This window comes from Periophthalmus magnuspinnatus, chromosome 13 (genome assembly GCF_009829125.3).
Source record: "Periophthalmus magnuspinnatus isolate fPerMag1 chromosome 13, fPerMag1.2.pri, whole genome shotgun sequence".
In the NCBI taxonomy this organism is placed as follows: Eukaryota; Metazoa; Chordata; class Actinopteri; order Gobiiformes; family Gobiidae; genus Periophthalmus; species Periophthalmus magnuspinnatus.
In genome coordinates this window covers 23814730-23837364 of record NC_047138.1, presented here as the reverse complement: position 1 = coordinate 23837364, position 22635 = coordinate 23814730, and the positions used below count along the sequence as shown (strand labels likewise).

Sequence of the window (22635 nt, the reverse complement as noted above, 5' to 3'; positions counted from 1 at the left end):
AATATTAATATTGGGAATAAACTAAATGTAATGGCACACAACTACATTTGTAAGTAACAAGTTCTGGGGTCGAATATATTGCAAGCACAAACAGGAGACCAAGGCCATTGATGGTAACTTAATGAAGATGGTTATATTTACTCCTGTAAAATAAATTGAGTATGATATGTCTAACTGTTAAGGGTAGTCAGTGTTACAGCAATGTTCATAAATTACTAAATCGGATGAAAATCTGTAATTCAATGTGGTCTACAGTCGCATTTGTAACAAATTAATAACACAGTAATCCTTACAGTGAGTGTGTATACTGTCACAAATTACAAAATGATTTAACGTTAATAGAAATGTATCTCCGTTCAAACCCAGGATCGCTGGGACAGTTTCACGTGATGGGATTTTGCCGGAATTACCTCGCTACCGGCTTCCGGGAAGATTTTCCGTCCGTCCGGCTCTGCGGACTCAAGGAGAGAAAGGTAATACCACGGTCCTCAACTAAATTATTTCAAAATACAGATCTGTTTACGTTTATTTGTGAGGTTGTTATAACGTAAAAGCGTTAGAGTTAAGACCAGGGACGTGTGACATGTTTAAATTAGTTATACCTGCAAATATATGGACTTTTTTGCGTGGTTTCTGCTGACTGGTTCATGCTGTGTTTTCAGGGATTAGCCGCTAGCCGCTCGTTAGCACTCCAAGCTACAACTGTCACTGCCCGATTTGAGTCACACGTACCCTTATCTTTGATCAAAAAAGCTCCATGGATATTATAACAGCTAGGGATGTTATACACATAACTCTGTTGTTTATTTACATAGATAAAGTCTTATAAGATGATTTCGACACTTGTCTGTCTTTTATTAATTGTTGTTACTTATATTTGCATGAAGCAACATTATAAAACTCTGGCCTCAAGAATCATGAAGCCCCTGGTCTAGTTACTATAGATGACTGCAAGACTGTTAGTGCGACGTGTGAGATGAATTGTGATAAAATATTTCTGCAAGTGTTGCTGCCGTATTAAACATGGTAGACCGGCTTGCGCAAGCGTAAAGCACTATTTGAAGCAAATAGGGCAGCGACGCAGATCAGGGAGTGATACCGACGTGGGTGTTCTTTCTTTGCCTCAGCTAGCTTGCTTGGCTAACTCACAACACCATGTAAAACAACACTTTCATCGTCATCGGAAGGATGACGCTTGTTACAAAATATTACCCACGACTTTTGCTGTAGGGTACACGTAAAATATATTTTGACAGGAGTGAGTAGTTGTTTTCGCCGGGAGAACCATACGTCTTGCTAGCACCGTTTCTTTGACCACTACTTACAACATTGTGGTCCATTCTGGCTGTGGCTCGTTTAACCAGCTAGGTGGAAGGGCATTGGTCTTGTTTACTGACGATTTTACAAACTATATTTATTTATAGACAACAATTTAACAACGCATTATTATGAATTTCTACATAGTGATCATCTTAAACCTAAGGCCATGAGATAGCGTTGACTAAGCAATGTGAAACCTCTGGGGTAGTGTAAAGTATGCAAAGGTGACTCCCAAGCTTTTCTATTAGGAAAGATACGAAATAATTGTAAATAATGTGCTGATGAAATAAAAATGGTCACACTAACGCTTAACGACGACTGACACCCATTATAGTAAGCCTCCTCTACTCTCGAGATACATTTTTGGCATTACCAAAGGTTTTGTAATTTTACAAGGGTTCGCCATTAATAATCCTATTCATTATAAGTGCTTTTGATAGCTGTATATGCAGAGAGCTTTGGTGCATTGTCTGTGGTAGTGCTGCATCATGTTTGGATAAATTCTTGGACACGTAGACTGTCACTGTCACGATGCTGACATTGCCAGGTAGACATTTATTGAATGTTTCATCTATTAGAGCCTGATCCATGTATTTATTACGCATATTTGTATGGTTACGCGAATGTCATTACTTCACGACCATTGTATTAGTGTAATAAAGTAGTATCGTTATGCCTGTACGGAAGTGCTTCGTTTTTCAGCGCTGCTCGAGACTAGTTGGCAATTACTTCGCTTCCCAACATCATCATTCATGTCATTTAATGCGTCAGTGTTGTAGTTGCTCTTAAGTTTTGTTTTACATTAACTGTCACTTTGCGCTAATGGCGAGGTGTGGCTGCACGAAGCCGGTAGCTGAGGTGTACATCGCGCCAAGAGCTGTCGAAACCACGTGGTTATTCCAGATTGGGCCTAGGAAAGTTAGCAGCGTGGCTAATAGCGCTGCATCCCGAGGCACAGCTTTACCCCATGCCGGAGTTTTGACCAAGACAAGTGAGTAACATGCACTGAAACCTGATTATGCAATGCACGAAGTGGTGATTGTCGCTGTAGTGTGCGGGTATGCAGTCAGACACGCCCCTGTGTCACAGAGAAGTGACCCACACTCGAGGCGTGCGTAACACCGGTGACGTTCATGATTTATGGAGTTATTTGCGCCGAAGATGCTATTAAAAATGCCATTGAGTCGTAGAGTTTCCCCCCCGGAAACTGCATGTAATATATAACATTACATGAATAACAATGTATAGCATTACATAGCCGATATTTTAGCCAGTGTAACAGTTTTTTCTGCAGGTTTACACATTATATAATACCAAGTTTGTTTGATTTTCTTTGCAAGCTTTCGCCATAAAAATACAGATGGCAAAGGTGAATCAGTTTTTTTTAATACCAACTCTCATATACAGTCATTAGACATGTGACAGAAGTGATGTAATGACAATCGGTACGTTTAGTATAAATCAATCAATGTGTTAAAGATTGATTAAGGTTAGAGTTTTATTTGGCAATCCAACAGTTACAAGAGTTTGTGCACTAGTAACCAACAGGTCAGTAGTAGTAATAATATAGTTATTAAGTTGTATGTCAATGTGTCTTGAAAAACCTAACCACCTGAATTCCAGGAGCAGTCATTGTGCTAAATGTAATTTGTCACAATGACTGCTCACCAGTTTAAGCTGGATATGTGAGGAGGAACAGGTTAGTTGTGAGTTTAAAGAGTTAAAACTGTTTTGTACACATATGGGTGAAAGCAGTTTAAATATTCAGATGATTTGTTCATGTAACACTTTTTATACAGGTGTAAATTTTCTGGCAAGTGGTAAGCCACCTGCTTGTCTCCATGGAAATGTTATTGCTGTGCCCAGATTGTTCCACAGTTTGGCATTAATATTAAACATCTCCATAAAGATAAGCAGGTGACAGCACCGGGGCGATTTACAGGTCATATCTGTGAATGGATGATTTTTCAAGTAGGCCTGTCACAATAACAAATTTTGAAGTGTGATACATCAGTAAAGTAAATGTAGACAGTGGATGCTAACATTGCAATTAATTTATGCCACTGCCATAATAACTCACCAGCAAATTTAAACCACAAAAAAATATTCTAAATCTACAATATTTAAAAAGAAAATCATGAGCTGTAATGAATAAATAGCAGAATGAAACACTTTAGTACTTATTTTTCATATGTAATGAGCCATATAAGTTATTAATTCAACCTTTTACAGATTAAATCTTATCATGTAGCCAAAAAATAACCAAGCATTTCCCAGTAGTGCAAAGAAAATGTCCACACGATAAATATTGACCCCAAAAAATATTGTTCCATCTTTCATATATTGAATGATGGGTTGATATAGTAATTATTGTGACAGGCTTATTTTCAGGGCAATAAAACTCTTGTTATTGAATAAAGGTAATATGGATAAGTTTAACGCCATACTGTGGGACACCTCAAGAAAAGCCTTAGCATCTCACTGAGGACCAGAATGGGGACCGCCCACCTGAAAAGTTACACACAATATTAATTTTAAGTCCTATTGAAACTTTTAGTTACTTTAAAAATCATTGTATATACAGTCATTGTATTGTTGAATACAAGATTACCTTGAAAGAGCCAGTTTGAATTATCAGTTGTCAAGATTATTTCTCAAACCAGCTTACTTTAAATTTTAAGTTGTGTTTGAGTAAGATGTCTTTGTACAGTATATTTGTACACCCCCAATCATTCATGTAAATGCAGACTCCACCCTCCAAGAAGAGACCTGATAGCCCACATTTCTGCAGACTTGCATCAGGTCTCATCTCTCATGCCGAGTGGGTCTCCAAACTGCATGGAGCTGTGTAAGGGTGGGAGACAGTGGTCTGGTCTCACCGTGCTACATGTCACATAGGCTTGAATGGGTGACCTGTATGCTATTGGCGAGTTAGCTCATGGTGCCTCTTTTCCTCCACTTTCTAACTGAAAACACTGGAGAACTTCGAGAGCTCCTTTACCAACTGTGCAATGCTGTGTCTGATTTGTACGAATTGTACAGAGGCCTTTTTCCATCTAACATCTGCAAAGTCTAGTTTAACAGATTTATTGTCCATGTCTCTAAAATCGTGCTTTGAAAGTCCACATATTCTTCCTTCATTGTAGATTTATATGGTGTCTGTCTGATCTACCTCATTGGGGGAGTGCAGACTGTAAGGCCAGGACCCTGTTTTAGCCCTGAGCTTGTACACTCAGCACTTCTGCAGCAGCACAGAGACATGGTTTCTGTCAATGGATCAGTGCCTCTGCTCTCTGTGCTGTCATGTTACTGCTATCTTTAAAGTTAATAAGGCAAGTTTTTTTTTACTACTATGAGTTTTTCAGTTCATTTTAACTAGAAGCACTTCCCTCTTTATTTGCTTTATAAGTCTAGTCAGAACTGCAGTAACAACATAATGTCATCACAATTTTCATAGCTGCGAAAGGATAATGCAATAACGCTATTCAGAGGATGACCTTAAATGTAATGTGATTTTGTATATGTTGGGCTGGGCAATATGACAAAAAAATTCTAGGCCTTATACATACTGATTTGACAACTTAAAATAATAATCTTAATGAGATTCAAATTCCACGATTTAAAATCAATTTTCCTAATTTAGTCAAAAATCTATACATTGTCTTGTAATACGTTAGATGACTGGCTTAACCCTTGCCCTGATAAATCTTTGGACCCCACGTAGTGTGACCTTATAATGAAGGAAAACAGTTATGCTTGAATTTAATTAAATTAGCAATACTAAAAAAAAAAAAAAAAATCCAATTCAATCATTATCACATTTTCATTTTTTTTCCAATTAGGATGGCTTTACCTTGAGTGTTTTAAAGGACAGTTTCGGCTCCAGTCAGCTTTATTTCTCTTCACAATCTGTTACAGCCATGTCCAAAGCGTTTTTCTTTTGTTTTAAAATGAGCTTATTTCCTGACTCATCATGACTGAGGGTTTTTGTGGCAGTGCAGTGGCTCTTTGGATCACAAGGAAAAGGCAAGACCAGGACTGTGTCAGGCCCAGATCTGATGCTATAAATATTAACTGTGTCACTACTGCAGCAGGACGATTGGAAAACTAGACTGATTTATGTTTTAATAATAAGTTAACATTTTAAGCATGTCCATAAGAAATTACAAAAAGACTAAAATATGAACTGATAAATTAATACAAAAATCACATTTCAGAACATTGTTTGTTCAAATCTAAACTACAGTTGTTGTTTTTTTTGTTGTTTTTTTTACAGAAAAATGCAAGGTACTTATTGAAAAAAAAAAAAATTGTACTTCAACAACTGTTACTTTAGTGCAGTGCTTCTCAATTATTTTCTATCATGCCCCCCCTATAAAGAAGAAAAAATTTTGCACCCCCCCCCCTGAAAAAATAAAATAAATGAAATGATATAATGAAATTTAATTAAATATCAAATAAAAAAATAAAATTAAATAAACATCAAATGAATAAATTAAAATTAAATAAATATCAAAATAATACATTAAAATTAAATAAATATCAAATTAAAACAAGTAATTTAGCAATTTGGTACGCCACCTTATATGATGCTCAGTGCTTGCTGCTTTAAGTGACATTTACAAAGCGGGATGATTGTTGGCAATATTTGGCACGTTTACACTGAAAAAACTCCAGCGTCTTATCAGCGTGACTGAGGTGTAATGAGGTGGCGCCTTAACTTATTTGGCTTCATACTGTCCGCTGCCACTGCACACTGGTCTGTCCTCGTGTCCCACCGGAGTCACGGTGAAGCCAAGTCCTAAATACGCTTCATCAGACTTCCTCGTCTTATTTTTCGGGTGACTTTACCTCCGTCTATATCTGTCTCTTTAGCAAAAGTGTTTCTTGTTCACTGCCCTGTGTCACGATCTGTTCGCTCTCTCCTGCTCTTTGCTGTGTGCACGCTGCTACGCGCTGCGTACAGTACTACAGTGTCATACGCGGAGGCCCCTCCGGTATCTCACCACTATTTGAGAACCACTGCTTTAGTGACTTGCAAATTGCATCCGTTGAAATTGTGATTTTGATTGTAATTAATTTTGCTGCCCCTAGTCAGGGTTGCATTGCTTAGAGGCTCTTCATTTAACAACAAAACCACAGATCCAAGAATGAAACAATACAAAAAATGTAAATGTAATTTCGGTGATATCAAGATTCACCTGTTTTCTGTGTAATACAGGTTTATGCTCAACACTTCTCCCACCCACTTCTCCTCTTAGTTAACCTCTATAAGACTCTGTAAGAGTGAGTGACAGCTGGGGTTAACCAAACACAACTTTCAGAAGAAGCAGATGACTTAATTTACCTTTTAAAGACAACAGACAAATACAAAGTTGACATGAATCTGGATCATAGACTGTGTATATATATAAATGGACATAGCTAACCTGCTAGCCGCCACATTCCAAGTGAGAAGTGAGCATGGGCACTTTTCCGGCTCCATCAACTCCAATCCAATTGGTCTTAAAATGTCCATGATCCTGATAACTTTATTTTGCTATTGTGTCCGTCACTCAAGGTATGAACATTATTAAGAGACAAATACACGGCTCCCTTCTTTCCCTGATGTCACTCTTGCTAACGTTGGCAACAGGTATGATTGACAGCTTTGCTAAGTGCCCCCCTCTCCTGCCAAACCAGCGGTGCAGGCGTCAAGGTGCGTTACCTTCAACAGCTTCGCTCCAGATTGACTCTTTGGTTGCTATTATACTCACAGTTGGATTTCCAAATATGGAACTCGGCTCCAAATTTGCCCTTATACCTGCTAGCTTCATTTGGCTAGAGCTGAACGCTATGGCTCATTCACATAGTCTACTTCTTTATACAGTCCATAATTGGGATAAAATCAGAATTGTATCTGACTCCAAAAAAACAGTGATTTGAATTTGTTCCCATATCGCCTACCTCAAACTTAGTATTTGGAATTAGTATTTGTTTAATTATTTGTTGATTGTACTATTTATATGTTCTAGCTCATGCGTTTTAATGATACTGTATGTAAAAAAAATTGTTTAATAGGATTATCAAGCTTTATTATTTATTGTGTCAGTGGAACTATTATTGTATATTGTGATAAATATCATGGTTCAAAATTTCATGACATGATAGGCCTATGTACACCACATTTCTAGGTTAAACCAATTGTCTGCTACTCAGATCTTCACAAGGAAATAAAATTCAGTCTGTGCTGACAGCATCTGAGAAAATCACCGAACATTTTATACACATTACGCCCTCGGAAAGCCAATATTGGAATAGGGCCACAATGTAAACAAGATCTTTGTTGTTTGTTTGTTTTTTTTTTTCATTTTCTTTCTACTTTACTTTACGTCTTTAAGTAGATACTCATTTGAGCAAATATCAATACTGCAATAAAAGCACATTAACAGGACAAAATTTGAGTTTTGGTATGATTTTGAGCTTTTTTAGGACTAATATAAGACATCATGCTAAGATAAAGAAAGTACTATATGATAATTACTTTTTATTACTAAAAGAGCATTTTTTTATCTTCATTGTGGTATCATAATCACTAGAGTGAGTTACTTAGTTTTGAGTTTGAACTAGTGTCACAATAAGAAAGTTTCAGAGTGTACATTGTAAATAACTCCAGGAGTATTAAACATGTCTTTAGTTTCAGTTCAGATTTTAGTCTTCTCTCAAATGTTAAGAGGTCTAAAGTACAGATAATTTTTTTTTTTTTAAAACACAGAAACAAAACATAGTTTCTTTATCTGTCTTAGGAAAATTGCTTCTCAGCTTAACAACACTTGAGCCTAAAAAGTCATAATTGTGAGTATATGTGGAATATATTTGAGTTTGCAGATGTCTGGAGCAGCTACTCATCATTACTCATTTGTTTTGCGTATTTGCAGATCTGTACACAGGTCCACATCTGCCTCCACATGCAGATCTCAATGAAATGAATAAAGCATCACAGCCTATAACGGGACCCCCCTCCACACCCCACCCTGCCCCCTCCCCCGGCCTCTCACAGGTAAGACACAACCCCCGTGGACAGTAATAATAACAGTAATACATTTTATCTATAAAGCTCTTTTCATTCCAAGGAATCTCATAGTTCTACAGAGAATTCAGTTCAAGATGATCAAATCATTGATCATTGGCCATTTTCTTATTCTGAAGAAAAAGAGTTCCCACACATCCTGGAAATTCTGGAAAACCCAGAAACTAATTATCAAGACATGGAAAATGCAATAAAAATTAGAAAAAAGGTCCCCTTTTCTTTGCTGTATTATTGGAAAGGAATACAGTTACTGCCATCACAATACAAAAGAGAGTCTAAAACACACTAAAATGCCTGAAACTAAACCTCTTTTGTACATTAAAAAAGACTGTCATAAAGATGATGTTGCCATCATGATTCACTTTGTTCTAGACGTTGCCCTGGGTGCTGCCATTGTCAATTGGATTGTATTATTTTGCATGGGGCTGCCGATCTTGACAGCAAATAAGTTCTATAGGCACTACAAAGCTGTTTTAATTTGAAAGAAAAAAAAAAAAATTATGGGATGCTCCAAACGCAATTTCGTTGTTATTCTGTGACAATGACTACAAATAAATTGAATTGAATTGAAAACCTCCCATAGAATCGGTGCAGTGTTGACTTGTTGGTCACATGAACATTTAATATTTTACACCAATCAACATACTTAACATCATATTTTAGCTGCAAAACTTTTCCCAAATTCTTCATTGAAATGAATGGGACTCACTCTTAGGCTGAAGTTTTACCCCAAAGAAAGCACGGTATAAGTTGCATTTATGGCAAAAGTGGGCAGGGTGGAATAACGTCAATAGGCCTCCCTAAATTTCTGTTTTATAAGTGCAACCATAGGGTCACAGTACCATTCAATTGAAAAAAACTGTATATAAATACTTGTATACCAATATCTTCTATACACAATATATTTTTAATATGTTTGGGTTTATATATGTTCTCAGTCTAATTTGAGTTTTAACACAACAACATTTTTGGCTATCTATGTCTAATTACAAAATGTAATCGCACCACATTGCAAAGGTAGTATATATAATATATGAAAACACGTGAATAGAATTTGTGTATTTGTAGACACAGAACATAATTAAAAATGTCCTGCGAAATGATTTCCAGTAATGTGTGGGAACCCTGATTATCTATTTTCCAATATCGCTCTACTCTGCCTGAGTAGAACCAAAGCTTGGCTGAAAATTCTTAAAAAGACTCAAATTTTGTGTGTTTGTTCTCTTCACATGTGCACTGTGTCTCTGCCTCTCCTCCCCTGTCCCACCACCGTCTCTTGCTCTTCTCTTATCCCTGTCCCGTCTGTTGCAGCCCTCCTTTCCCTCTGGGCAACCAACCTCTGTCGTGTTTGCCACCCCTCCTCCTCCAATGAACCCCACTCCACAGCCCCGACAGGTAACTCTCCACACTGCTCTCACATTCCCTGCCAGCTGCTCGACCACATCCCATGTCTCCTCACGCGCCACCTCGACAACTCAATTTGGCAGCTGTCAATTGAAAGGAGAGTGAATTTGTTACATTCACATATTCTAGAATCCCTATAGCTTGAAATTGAGCTTAAAGACAGATCTGAATTCTATGGAGGAATTTGAGGTTTAACGTGCATATGATTGTTTTGTGTTTTTATTACCTCGTTTGGTGGGATAGTACCTGTGGTATTATTTATATTTATATATATTTATTATTTATATTTATCATAGTCTTCATCAGTTCACAGAAACCAAACCGATATCAGATTTGTTGACTCTGTTTAGCATTAATATCTCTGTAATTATTGGGACTATTCACATAAACAAAAACTGGTACAAAGTTTAGTGTCTTTTTTGTAAGTATAAATTAACAAAAGTCAAATACCATTTTCACAATAGCTTCAAAAAGTGATGCCATTATTGAACCCCAAATACGTGATTGTTGTCAGTTGAAAGGACTTAATAGCAATGGCAAGTTTGTGAAGCCAGTTTGTAACAAATAATAAGGTTCGACATTTGTGGTTCATGACTTTGGATATATTTATTTCACAAACAGACTCTTCCATAGAGTTATATAGGATGCTGCGCTCAAGTTATGACATCAAATTCTATTGATACCTATAGCTGAGGAATTGAGGCAAGTGAGGCACTTATCACAAAGTGCCTTGAGGACACAGTGGTGCTGAAGCTTCCCTCTTGCTTTATGTTCAGTGTTTGCCTTTGCCTTAGTGACTGCTCAGGTTATCTGACATTTTCCAGTGGAGAGTTGTATGCCGTTTGTGGTTCTATCTGTGTATGTTTTCAATGGTTTCATCATGTATTGTCTTCCATTTTAATACACATTGGAGAGATCCAGGAAGCTGCTTGATATATTGGTCTACTGGCCTTAAACTGCACAGTGCTTTCTTGTGATGACGTTGACGTACCTCAAAGGGATGGGCGGGAATCAACTTCTAAATCAATGGACTAATGGTTCCTATTATTAACTAGTTTTAGTTTTGTGTTAGTCAGTATTATTGTTACAAAATGAAAAATGAAAACTCTGCATCCATGTATAGATTAACCAGAAAAAAAGCATCTTCTTTGACCCAATACTTAATTTTAAACACTTAGAATAGGGACGGGACAAGACGTAATTTCCAATAGACGAGACATGAGACCAGATTAGGGTCACAACAATAAAATGAGATTTTGACATACTTTATACTGACAAGAAACGATGAATAATAACAAATGCATGATGATGTTCATTTCACAGCCTCACAATTTTTCATTTATTTTCTTTTATTTCCTTTGTAAACACATGGGTGAAAAAATACAATTTTCCACATATGTGAACAATCTTGTCAATTTTATCTTGCGAGATCTGGTGGCGTTAAATCTTGTCCCATCCCTATTGTCCAAAGATCAGTTACACATCACTATTGTGCCTCCTTCTGGTGTGAGCATTGGAGAATCTTCCACATCAGGGGAAGGTGCAATGGTTATTTAGGTCTGTGTAGTGGTGCATGTGTGCCCCAGCTGCTCCTGTTAGGTTTTCAGTAATTAAGCAATTGGCAACACGCGAGCAGGCAAGTGCAGCTGTTAAAAACATCATAATTTTTTGCATCGAAACACAGATTTTCATTAAGTTATTTCATTAAGATAACAATTAGCAATGAATTATCACCCGAGAGAAAGACATTTAACACCAGAAGACATTCCATTTATTCTAAATAGGGGTGCATGGTAGCCGTGGGACGATTCTACATAGGTCACAGTTCCATTTTGGTTGGGCCTCAGAAGAACAAAAATATTTTACAGTTATTTGCTATATAAAGCAACACTTTTCAATAAACTGGACACTATTACTCTACTGCTTTTAATGTAGTCTACATATGATAAGCCATGAGTTTATTGTATTTGGTTTAATGATGTAGGCTACAGCTCTGAATTTTAAATCACTATATATATACATATATATAAATACCTCATAAGGATAATTGTATGCTACTTGTTTTCTGCATGTTTTTTATTTTTTATTTTGGTCATTTATTTGACCAAAAGTCTCTGCTCCTGCTAACTTATGTCTGTGTATCTCCCACTCTTCCCCTCCTCCTGATTTAAAAAAAAGTGCTCTCCTCACCTATTATGTTATAAATATGTTATAAGATGTAACGATGTCTTATTTAAGTAAAATTGAGGAGCTATTGTTAAAATATAGCAGCAGTAAACCACTATAGAGTTGTTTACTCTGTGTATCTGTGAAAGGACCCCAGGCTTAACCTTTGCACCTGAGAATTGAATGCAACATTAAGTCAAATAGAAATACCAGAATTGAACAAACCAATCTTTTTTTGAGAATTGTCCCAACCCCAGTACATGGTGATTATCCTCCTTGGCTTACTGAAGGATTTTGTGGTTTTGATTTTTTATAATAGATTCTGTTTTAATTATAAAGTTCTAGTTAGTTATAATTCAAGGTAATAATCACATGTTTATTCAGATCAGAACATTTTGTTCTTAAAAATTGTAGCCTTGCAGTTTGCTAATTACGTCTTTCGCATTGTGATGTTAATTATATTTATTCTTGCAGCCCTAGTGTTAGAAAGAGGTGTTGATGCAGTTGCCCAAAGTGACTGAATGTTTGTTTTTTGTTAATGCTTTGACTAAAAGGGTTTATGGCAAGTGCCAATTTACAGGCCAAACTGTGTGGAAAATTAAATAAACCCAAGTCATCTGACCTATTTGTGTTGAAAATCAGGGATAAATGTGATCTTTTTGCACTTTCTCTGATTTGATTTGGTGAAGCATGCTACTCTGCTCTCTCTTTAACCTTTGTCTTTAACCTTTCCTCCAGTTCACCCCTGGGCCCCGGTCTATGCACCAACAGGTACTAACCACATCCAGTCTGCCACTGTTAGAGGGAGGGGAGGTCAGGGGGTCAAGGGTCAACAGAATGATAAAGGAATATAAACAGACAGATTCAAAAACTGAAATAACTACTTCTACAAATTAAAATTAATGATACGTTTTTTACCTGCATCATCACTATTGTAAATTAACTGAGCAATATTGACATCTGGGCCTATATAATATGCTGAACAAAAAGTTAGAGTGTGTCCAATTGAATCACTTTGGTCTTTCACATTTAGTAGTTCACTGTAGTCTGTTGTTCTGTGCATGTGGCTTGTTATTAAGTCCCTACTTTGCTCTAACTCTTGTGCTGCTCTTGTCTCCTTCCTTTCCCTCCTCTTCCTCCTCTTTATTCCTCCTCTTCCTCTTTTCTTCCTCCTCCCTCCACCGCTCCATTCTCTCCATTCTCTCCATCCTCTCCATCCTCTCCATCCTCTTGTTCCCTCTGCTTCCTCTCCCTCGTCGTCTTCTTCTCCTCTCTCTCTCCTCTCTCTCTCCTCTCCCTTCTCCCTCCTCTCCCTCCCTTCTGCCTCCTCTTCCTCCTCTCCCTCCTCTTTCTCCAATCCGTCCTCTCCCTCCTTTTCCTCCCTTCTTCTTCTGCTTCTGTTTGATGCCTCTCTGTGTGTGATTTGTTTTTGCGCTGCTCTAAAGGGAAACTTCAGATCATTACAGGTAACTCATTTTATGCTCCTTCATGCCTCGACAGTCCTCATTTTTTCTCTGTCTCTCTCTCTGTCTCTCTTTCTGTCTCTTTTTCTGTCTCTATTCTTTGTTGTTGATTGAGTACAGCCCATGCATGTCTTCCTGTATTTTTTTGCCTTGTTGGCGTGGTGTCATTTCGCCGGCTTACGTTGTCGTGGGCACCCAGGCCTGCAACAGAATGTCAATGAGGAGCTCTGAATGAACCGGTATTAACTGCTTTATCTGCTCTGGCAGCGGGCAGCGCCAATACGTTTCCAACTGCAGACAGGCCACTGATTCATGGTCAAATACTATGAGCTTGTGAAGGTGTTAAGAGAGGAGTACACAGTTCACTTTCTGAGACAAATTAAATTGTGTGGCATTATTTTAGCATAAAAATAAATGTATATTGTGTCTCTACAGTACAGTATGATATCTTATTTTAGGGTAATACTAAGGGACATTCAATGTTATTAAAAAAATGTTACCAAGGTTTTAAACCACAACCCTCAAAATAACCATTTGAATGATCTGCTGGGACCCTCACTAGAAAAACTGGACATTTGTAATAATTTTGAGTTAAGCTACTATTCTACTATTTTTACCTATTACAAGTACCCTTACTGTTTTGATTAAAAAAGTCCCCCTCACTTACGTGTATATATTTTTGTTGAATAGAAATTTAGTCCAAGGAAGCCCCATCTCTTAATTGGGTGTGTTGATAATGGTGTATTACCATTTTGAATTGAACCACAGAAATACAGTCTCCCCTTTTCACATTATTTAACTGTTTACTTTTTTTGTTTTGTTTTGTTTTGTTTTGTTATAGGTGTGCTTGAAAAAAGATGACTCAATATTTAATCAAGTAAACTAATTACTTTTCTCTTTTTGTTTCTTGGCTGCTGTTTCTTACTTCCACTGCTCTCTATGCTGTTCATTTTCCATAACCTATTACTCCCACCCTTTCTCTCCTTTTTTCTCTTTTCCACATTTATCCTCTGTCCCTTTTCTCTGTCACTATTCTGTATTTTCTGCTTTTGTTTGTTCTCTTATTCTTTCTCTCTAACCCTCTCTCATTCTCTCTCATTCTCCCTCATCTTCCCTCATTCTCCTCCCCTCTTTTCTTTTCTCTCCCTCTTCCTCACTCACCCCTTCCCCCTCTTCCCTCCTCATTCCTCCTCTTCTCTTCTGCTCCCCACCTTCCCTTCTCTCCTTCTTGTTCCCTTTTTTCTCCCCTCCTCAGCCCTACTACTCAAACAGAGCGAGCCTCCCCCCCAATAGTGGACCTCGTGGGGTTCCTCCCAGCAGTGGTCCAAGGCCCGTCCCCCCCACACACGTGTACCAGCCAGGCTCACAGATGATGATGATCCCTGGGCCTTTCCCTAGCTCACCACAGGGACCTTATTTCATGCAACCACAGGTAAACCAGTCTCCAGTGGAATGTCTGTTTGGTGTTCTCAGAAAATCAAATTGGTGTCTCATAATTCTCAATTTGTAAAAATATGAATCCAGATCTTCCACAGTAATTCATGCGTATCCACCCAGCCATTTAATTTTTTTTTTTTACTACGGTTTTGCGATTGTGATTAACAATTATATCACAGTAATAATTAAAGTTGCTGACAGTTATAAATGTTATAGATATTAATAATTGATTTTAATAATATGAATAGGTTCCATATTTAAACAACTGTTATAGTAATGTACTTTGTTAAAAGTGAAAACACTGATCTAGGAGAAAACATCATGGAGAAGTAGCTTTTTTTTTTGCACATTCTGCTGATAAAATGGATGATTGAATATATGTCCTACCAACAATTATTATTTACTCATTATCTACCCATTTTATTATGAAAAACAAAAATGATTGCTTATTGTCCATCCCTAACCACTTCCTAATTGATAAATGTGAATCATTTTAATTACATAATAATTAAACATTTAATTTTCTAACAGTTTGTATTTCTGCCATGTCACAGAGGGCACTTAGCAACATACTGTATCTTTCAAATTGGCTTTTCCATGGCTTTAAACAGACTTATGATGGCCAGAGAGGGTTATGAATTTAAATAATGACAACGTTCTGTCACAAGGTTTCAGACATCCACAGCCACTAATGGAATAAAATTTTAGAAAATGAATGAAGAATGGTTCAAGTCAGTGACCTGGAAATATCTTGGAAATATCCTGGCAATAAATGTTAGTAAATACTTCATTATCCAAATATGTTACACAAACTTCAGCTGGACAAACAGGCAGATGTTTAAATCATTAATCTTGGACCAGCTCCAACCACCGACAGAGCTCACATCTACTCCATGTGATTTTTTTTCCCACTTGATTGTCATGAGATAATGAATCAAATAAAATCTTTACAATTCATACATCACTGTAATATGAGACAGCTAAAAATGTAATAATAGCGCATCGCATCAAGGACAAATTTGTTATGTTACTGTTGGCTATAATGTTGTTCTATCACTTACAGTTTTGATTTGATTATGTTGTCTCAGGCTTTTCTTTTATGTCCTGTCATTCTTAACAAATATTCAGACTTTTACATTCTGATCGAATCTAGAAGGGCCTTGAATCAGACAGTAGAAGCTGAAAATCCTCTATGCTAACTTGAGACGATCCAACCAGTCACTAATTTGTACCACGTATTTCTCAAATGCAGAAGACGTCTCCTCTCAAAACTTCCTATGACATTCAGAACAATATATAACTTATTTTACCAGAGATAAATAAGAATTTGGTGCTTCCATTGTTGATTCTGCAAAAATCTGTGCAGTTTCTCAATCCTTTAAGTATTTTTTTTCCCCTTTTTACATGTAAGCAGCCATGTTTGTTTTTGATGCAAATTGACCATGAGTCTCTCTGATTGGTTAATCCGCCTGTCTATTACAACCTCTGAAATCGAGGAGACAGGATATTGAATCTATATCCACTTGTCTTTGTAAGGTTTTGTTAAAGTGTGGTTCAGGCTGGCCAGGTAAATTCAAATCTGGTCCAGAACACTTTGTACAATGGGCAGATGGCCCTACAAGTCAAAAGAACATTACAGCATTGATTAAGATCTTTGTAAATATGTGGAAAAATATAATATGTTTAAGATTTAAATAATGAGTTAATTTCTTTGTTTGTAGTACCGACCGGCGGGTTACATTGCCACGCCGCAGCAATACCCTGGACCAGCGGGAACACCGGGCTTCTACCCAAGCAGTAGTCCAGCTGAATACAACAACTTTGGTAAGAGCCGACTTCAGCCAGTCAAAGAAACACTTTTGAACAACTAATAATTTATGGTACATCCACACTTGTTCTGGTATAGTCCTGATTTGAGCTCAATTTAGTCCTGATCTAGACTTGGTTTTGTCCTGGTTTAGTCCTGACATATTCGGTTTGGTCCTGTTTTAAGCCGGATTTCCTCTTGACCTTTTTACTTGAGTGCTGGTTTAGATCTGGTTTGGTTCTGGTTTACTTACAGTTTAGTCGAGATTTAGCCAGGGTTTAATTTTGAAATATTTGGGTTGGTCTTGGTTTATTCCTGGTTTAGTTCTGACATATTTGGTTTGGTCCTGATATAGACTTGGTCTCAATTTTGATGTGGTGTGTGTGCAAACATGAGTGCATCCTATTGGAAATGTTCAAGCAAAATAATGCTTGACATTTCTAAAATTAAATAATGTACTGAAAGCTTGCACAAGAAATTCACAATTCTAGGAATACATTTAGGCTTGAAATAAATATAAATTTAAAAATCAAACATTTATTTAAACTTGCAGGTAACAAATAATGCCTTGAAGCTCTAGCACATCCTATTAAATGTTGTAAACTTCCACTAAACAATTTTTATTTGTAATGAGAATTGGGGCTGGGCAGTTAATCCTATTTTAATTGAGATTCAGTTAGTTATATCTAATTGTCTGCTTGGGGCTTTTTCATCAAGTGCTTTTTTGCCAATCCTCTGTTAGTAAAAGCATGTGGTTTGGAGCAGAGTTCACACTTTGGGGGAAAAAACCTGTTAAATGGCACTGATCTTGTTTATCTACGTGAAGTCAGTACTGAATGCCAATTTTATTTTGTTTTTGAAAAGATTAAATAAAATTAAATCAAAAATCTAGATCAGTTAATATGATGAAATTTGTATTGTCCAGCCCTAATGAGAATTTAGATTTTATTATTACTATTATTTACTTGTTTTTGCTCTCAGGAAATGTGTTTTCGTACACGTGGTCTTAGCTCTTCCATGTTCAGCTACTAATGCCACATGTTGTTTTACCCATATGCTGCCCCGCCCTCTAGAGGTGACTGTGTGTTGGTGCGTTGAAGGTAACTGAAATCAAACCTGCTGAACCCAGTATTTGGCATTTGAGCTATGCACTGTCTTTGTTTGAACTGCAGCACTAACAGCGGGACTCTAGGCCTCAACTCAGACCTTCTTAAACTATGTCTGATCCAAGACTCAGACAATCTAGTGGTCATTTTTCTTAAAGAAAAATAAAACCTGCCAGATAAACCACAAGACCAAAATGTGTATCAGTCACTCATTCGATTTGTAGCTTGTAATTTATGTAGACTCTTTGCTCTATACAAAATTAGAAGTTTGTTGTCAGGAACTGAAGATTAGATTAAAATAGACATTGTAAGTTACAGCAAATATAATAATGTTACATTAGCAGAGAATTATGTACATTTAGATTTTCTGTATGTAACATTATTCTAGAGGTTTTTATTTGACTGATTATTTCTGTTGTAGGGTGGTATAATTAATAAAATTTAAAATAGTGATTTCACGTATTACTTTATCCAATTACAAATACAAAAACCCAATGAAGTCACTCATACTCAGAATGATGTGTGCTTGTTGTGTTACTCAAAACCTGGATTCGCTTTTCTAATCTACATAGACTTTTAATCAAAAGTGACACCAAACATTATTAAAATGTATTAAGACTCAAATTTCTCATAAGTACATTTTGACAGTATAGAAGTAATTGTTCAAGCAGCCTAATTTCCATAAGCTATTGTTTATTATTTTGATAATTTAATTACATTTTTAATAATTTATTTATTTTTTTAATAGCTTATTTCTGTAGTAGAATACAACCACACTCAACTGTGAACTTCTTTAGATGTTAATTGGATTGTCCTTCTGAAATGCGATAAATCACATCGCCACGTGACCCGAACTAAAAGTTCTTATGATGAGAGGTGGTTCATTTTAAGCTCATCTCACATCAGTGTTGATAATGTTTTGGGGCTTGTGTACATTTTTATTATGTCAACACTTTGGATTAGAGTCGGACTCTGTCAACCTTGTAGGGAAATGCATTCTTCACATTCAGCCCATCCATCACCTTCTGCCACTGGGGCCATGTTTGAGGTACTGCTGGAGAGGGCGATTTCCCTTTTTCAGGAATACTTTTGTCTTAATGCTTTCACTTAAGGCTTTGACATCTTAAATTATATGTATTATATATTTTAAACATATTTGACTATTATTTGAATTGAATGAACTTTGTATACGTAGGATTTTTTTTAAAGATTTCACAACATAAACATATTTTTTATTTTTATTCAAAAGATCGATTAACATTTTTTAGCCATCTATCAATAAGCACAATGAGCTCCTCACTTTGCCCTGCCAGTTTATGATTAAAATCATTTAGCAAGAAACCTAAAAGAGCTGTATGTAAGCCTATATGTTGTGTCCTCAATGACACCAAATGTCATCCCAGGTTCAGATGAGATTGTATTTCTTTTTTAAGCCAGTAGGAGTGCATGTTACAGCCAGTACTTTAAAAGGCCTGTTCGCTATTACTTTAAAAGGCCTGTTCGCTATTACTTTAAAAGGCCTGTTCGCTATTTCTTTCATGTAATAAAGTACAATTTGTCTCGCCCTAGTACAGATATGTAGTAAAAAAAAAAAAAGCTCTTGGGGTCAAAATGAGACCATTGTCTGTGGTCTACATTACATTATGGAGCATTTGTAGGAAGTAAGGCTGCCACGCTGTTAACATGCCTGTAGTTATTAGCATTACCTACCGTTATAGCAATTTTTTTCTTTTCACAACGCTTAGAGACCAAACTTATTGCAGTGAATACTTTGGATGCTAGGAATGCGGAAGAGAGAAATTGACTTCTCTTTTTCTCATAAAAATCAGGTACAGCATTTTTTAGCCATGCAGATCAATCAAATTAATGTGATTTATTACTCAACCTGCTTAACCACTGAAGGAATAGATGGGTTCCTTCTAAAATACTCACGCACATTTTGATATTTATTTATATTGATATTTATTATTATATTTTACTTTGAAGCTAGCCTCTTGGGTACCTCCACCACGTCCTTGCCCTTTAAGTGTTTAACCCTTTAAGGACTGAGCACACTATAGACTAGTATAGCTCACCTAGACTTTTGTGTTGTTACTTCCCATGTTAAAGGAAGTATCAGAATGTACAGCATTTTTTCACATAACTACCTCTGTTTTACATATCCATCTGTATTTTTTCTTTGACACATCGAATAAGCGACTGGAAAATCCCTGCAGCATCTGCGGTCTCATTCATCACCTTCGAGGGACAACGGAGGCAGATTACCGTAATGACAGTAAAATATTTGAATAGCCCCATGCCTCTGCTTTGAGACGCTGTTTGAATTTACATGATAGCACAATTGGTTGCAGAGTTACGGTAATGGATAGTCCTCAACCACTCTCTATTGCCGACGATAGCATCCACCACTATAGGGTTAAGCCCTGTCAGTCCAAATAGTCCTTTTCCCTAGAAGTCAGGTAAAAAAAAAAAAAAAAACACGCCCCCATGTTTGCCAAATCCTGGTTCGCCCACAGACTATGGTGACAGGATATTTTCAAGACGCCCACCTCTCAAGTTGAGTCATCTAGTTCAACTGACCCTCTACAAACAGAGCACCCCCCTCCCTTTGTAACTGCAGCAATGACGTCTCCCATCACCCATCGAAGAGAGGAAATGGGAGCCACCTAGAGGCATAAAAAGGTTTTGTAATCGTGAATCTAAATAGTTACAAAAATTTTATATTTATAATGAAATACATGAAATACTATAAATTTAATGTATTTCATGAAATTATAGTATTTTTAACTAAATTAATTTAGTTAATACTGAAAATTAACTAAATTAATTTTTCTTTTTTTTTTCTTTAAAAAAAAAATATATTTACCAATTACAGCCATAATAAAATATATTGAAATCAAAAGGACACAACACAGAACATAGTTATGGTTTTGCTGCTTAAAGAGAGTATAATGACTTTAAGTATGAATTTTTAGTAGTAAAAGATAAAGTTGAAGCCATGATGATACCTAAACCACTCAACCGAACTTAGTGACAAACTGCAGAAAAAAGTGAAAGGCGAGGGTGGATTGAGGAAGGTCAGGGGGCGGAGCCGAGCACAGACACGCTGGAGGAGGCAGGACTGCACATTAAAAAACTCCATTCTGCTTGGGCACCTGTACAACTGACAGGCCAAAGTTTGGAGAGGGGGTCCCCACACTACCCCCTCTCGCTCTCCTTTTAGTTTTACTTTTCAACATGGGAAACCGAGCCTCTCAGGAGCAAGAGCAGGAGGACGATGAGGGTAGGTGGCCTGGTCAATGCTTCTGTTAACCTCCCTAAAAAGTTACTTACAATTTCTAAGACATCTTGAGTTTAAACTATTAAGGCATTAGAAAAAAATAGTCTTGGCTAACTTTTGGGGGTTCAGGTCTGCCCCTCCCCCCTCTAATACCTTCTCTCTCTTTCACTGTGGCGCACAGTTGCTGCTGTGGTTTTTTGACTATATTTAGGCTGTGCTGCTCCTGGTCTACAATGCAGACTCAGTAATGTGAGTTAGACTGAAATGCATGCAGAGGGAGGGAGGGATGGGGGGGAGAGCTCACCGGGCAGGAAAAAACAACTAGGCCTTTGCAGAAAATGGGAAAAAAGATGATTTACTTCTCAAATCTGGACGAACGTGTTTTTCAAAATTTTTCAAAAAGGTCACATGTTTTGTTGGCATTGTCTTTAAATCTTTTCAGTTCATTGTTTGGATGTATTGCTTCAAAAACAACTGCTTGTGTACAGCTAAAGACTGCTTGGTCATTACATGCAAGGTCTACCTCTGGAACTATCAGTTGGGGGAGGACAAAAATATGCAAGATTTCTGAAACAAAACTCCAGTGTGACTGTCATGTTTGGTTACTGGGTGTGATTGGAGGAAAGGGCATTACTTGCACAGCTCAGAGATGCTCTAAGGAAAAGAAGACAGCTATTTATGCCTTACAAAAATATTTAAAACTTAAACATGCTTTTGTGAACTGTGGTTTGGGAAGGCTGAGTTTAATTAAAACAGTGATATGAAGCAGCCCTTGTGAATCCTTGATGGTGTTCTGGAATTTCGGACTGAAAGTATGTCGACCATCTTCTGTTCTATCTGGTCTTTATTTACTCAGAGTGACCCCATTGACCCAGGTCTCTGTCACACTGCTTTTTAATGTGGACAGGTATTATTAGGTAAACACAATGTAAATTGTTGCAGATGTTGCAGTAGAAAGAGTTGTATTTAAAAGGGAAATGGACACTGAATATAAAAATATGCTATGGCAATAATGGGTTTTGCTTGAAGCTTCTGTATCTTGGTTTGGACCAATTTAAATGGGGCAATAAGCACACCTAAAATTACAAAAATGTTGTTATTTAAGTCTTCATAGACTGGTATGCAGAATGTATGTGCTGCCAGCAGTCTTCAGTTTTTCCTGAAGGCCTTTTCTTTCAGCTCAAGAAAAGTTTACAAAGTAGAATTTTATTACTGTATAGAGCTATATTTTGTCCAGCATCAAGTCAGTTAAATAAATTACAAAAAGATAAATTAGCAAATCACAAAGGCTGCAATTTTTGAAGCACCATAATTTCTTCTACAAACAACATCCTGTCATATTCTGCCTAAAAACTGCAATCCCTGTAGTTTAGAACTGTATAAACATCTATATGTGATTCTTGTATTAGATTGTTTGTCAGTTCTTCTGAACAGAATCATTATTATTATTATTATTATTAAAAATGATTAAAACTGATTTGCAAATCTAACGGCAATGTTTGTTACAGAAATCATTCAGCTCTCGTCCTTTCAAATAAACTAAACTAAACTTCATTGTTCATTCATTGAGTGATGGAGAAATT

The 22635-nt window shown here is 36.8% G+C and overlaps 1 protein-coding gene across 4 annotated transcripts in view; it reads left to right on the top strand.

The window, feature by feature from the left end:
• The first annotated feature begins 441 nt into the window (after positions 1 to 441).
• LOC117379739 (eukaryotic translation initiation factor 4 gamma 1-like) overlaps positions 442 to 22635 on the top strand; it is a 69596-nt gene continuing 47402 nt past the window's right edge. The window contains exons 1-7 of one of the 4 annotated variants that reach the window (XM_033976433.2): positions 446 to 473; positions 8106 to 8154; positions 8238 to 8359; positions 9701 to 9784; positions 12698 to 12730; positions 14678 to 14854; positions 16581 to 16683. In XM_033976433.2, the coding sequence (XP_033832324.1) occupies positions 8285 to 8359; positions 9701 to 9784; positions 12698 to 12730; positions 14678 to 14854; positions 16581 to 16683 (472 nt within the window). In that variant the 5' untranslated portion in view covers positions 446 to 473; positions 8106 to 8154; positions 8238 to 8284. Of the gene's footprint in view, positions 474 to 8105; positions 8155 to 8237; positions 8360 to 9700; positions 9785 to 12697; positions 12731 to 14677; positions 14855 to 16580; positions 16684 to 20930; positions 21056 to 22635 lie in introns of those variants that run through there. The other 3 variants (XM_033976434.2, XM_033976435.2, XM_033976436.2) reach the window with 3 other exon arrangements.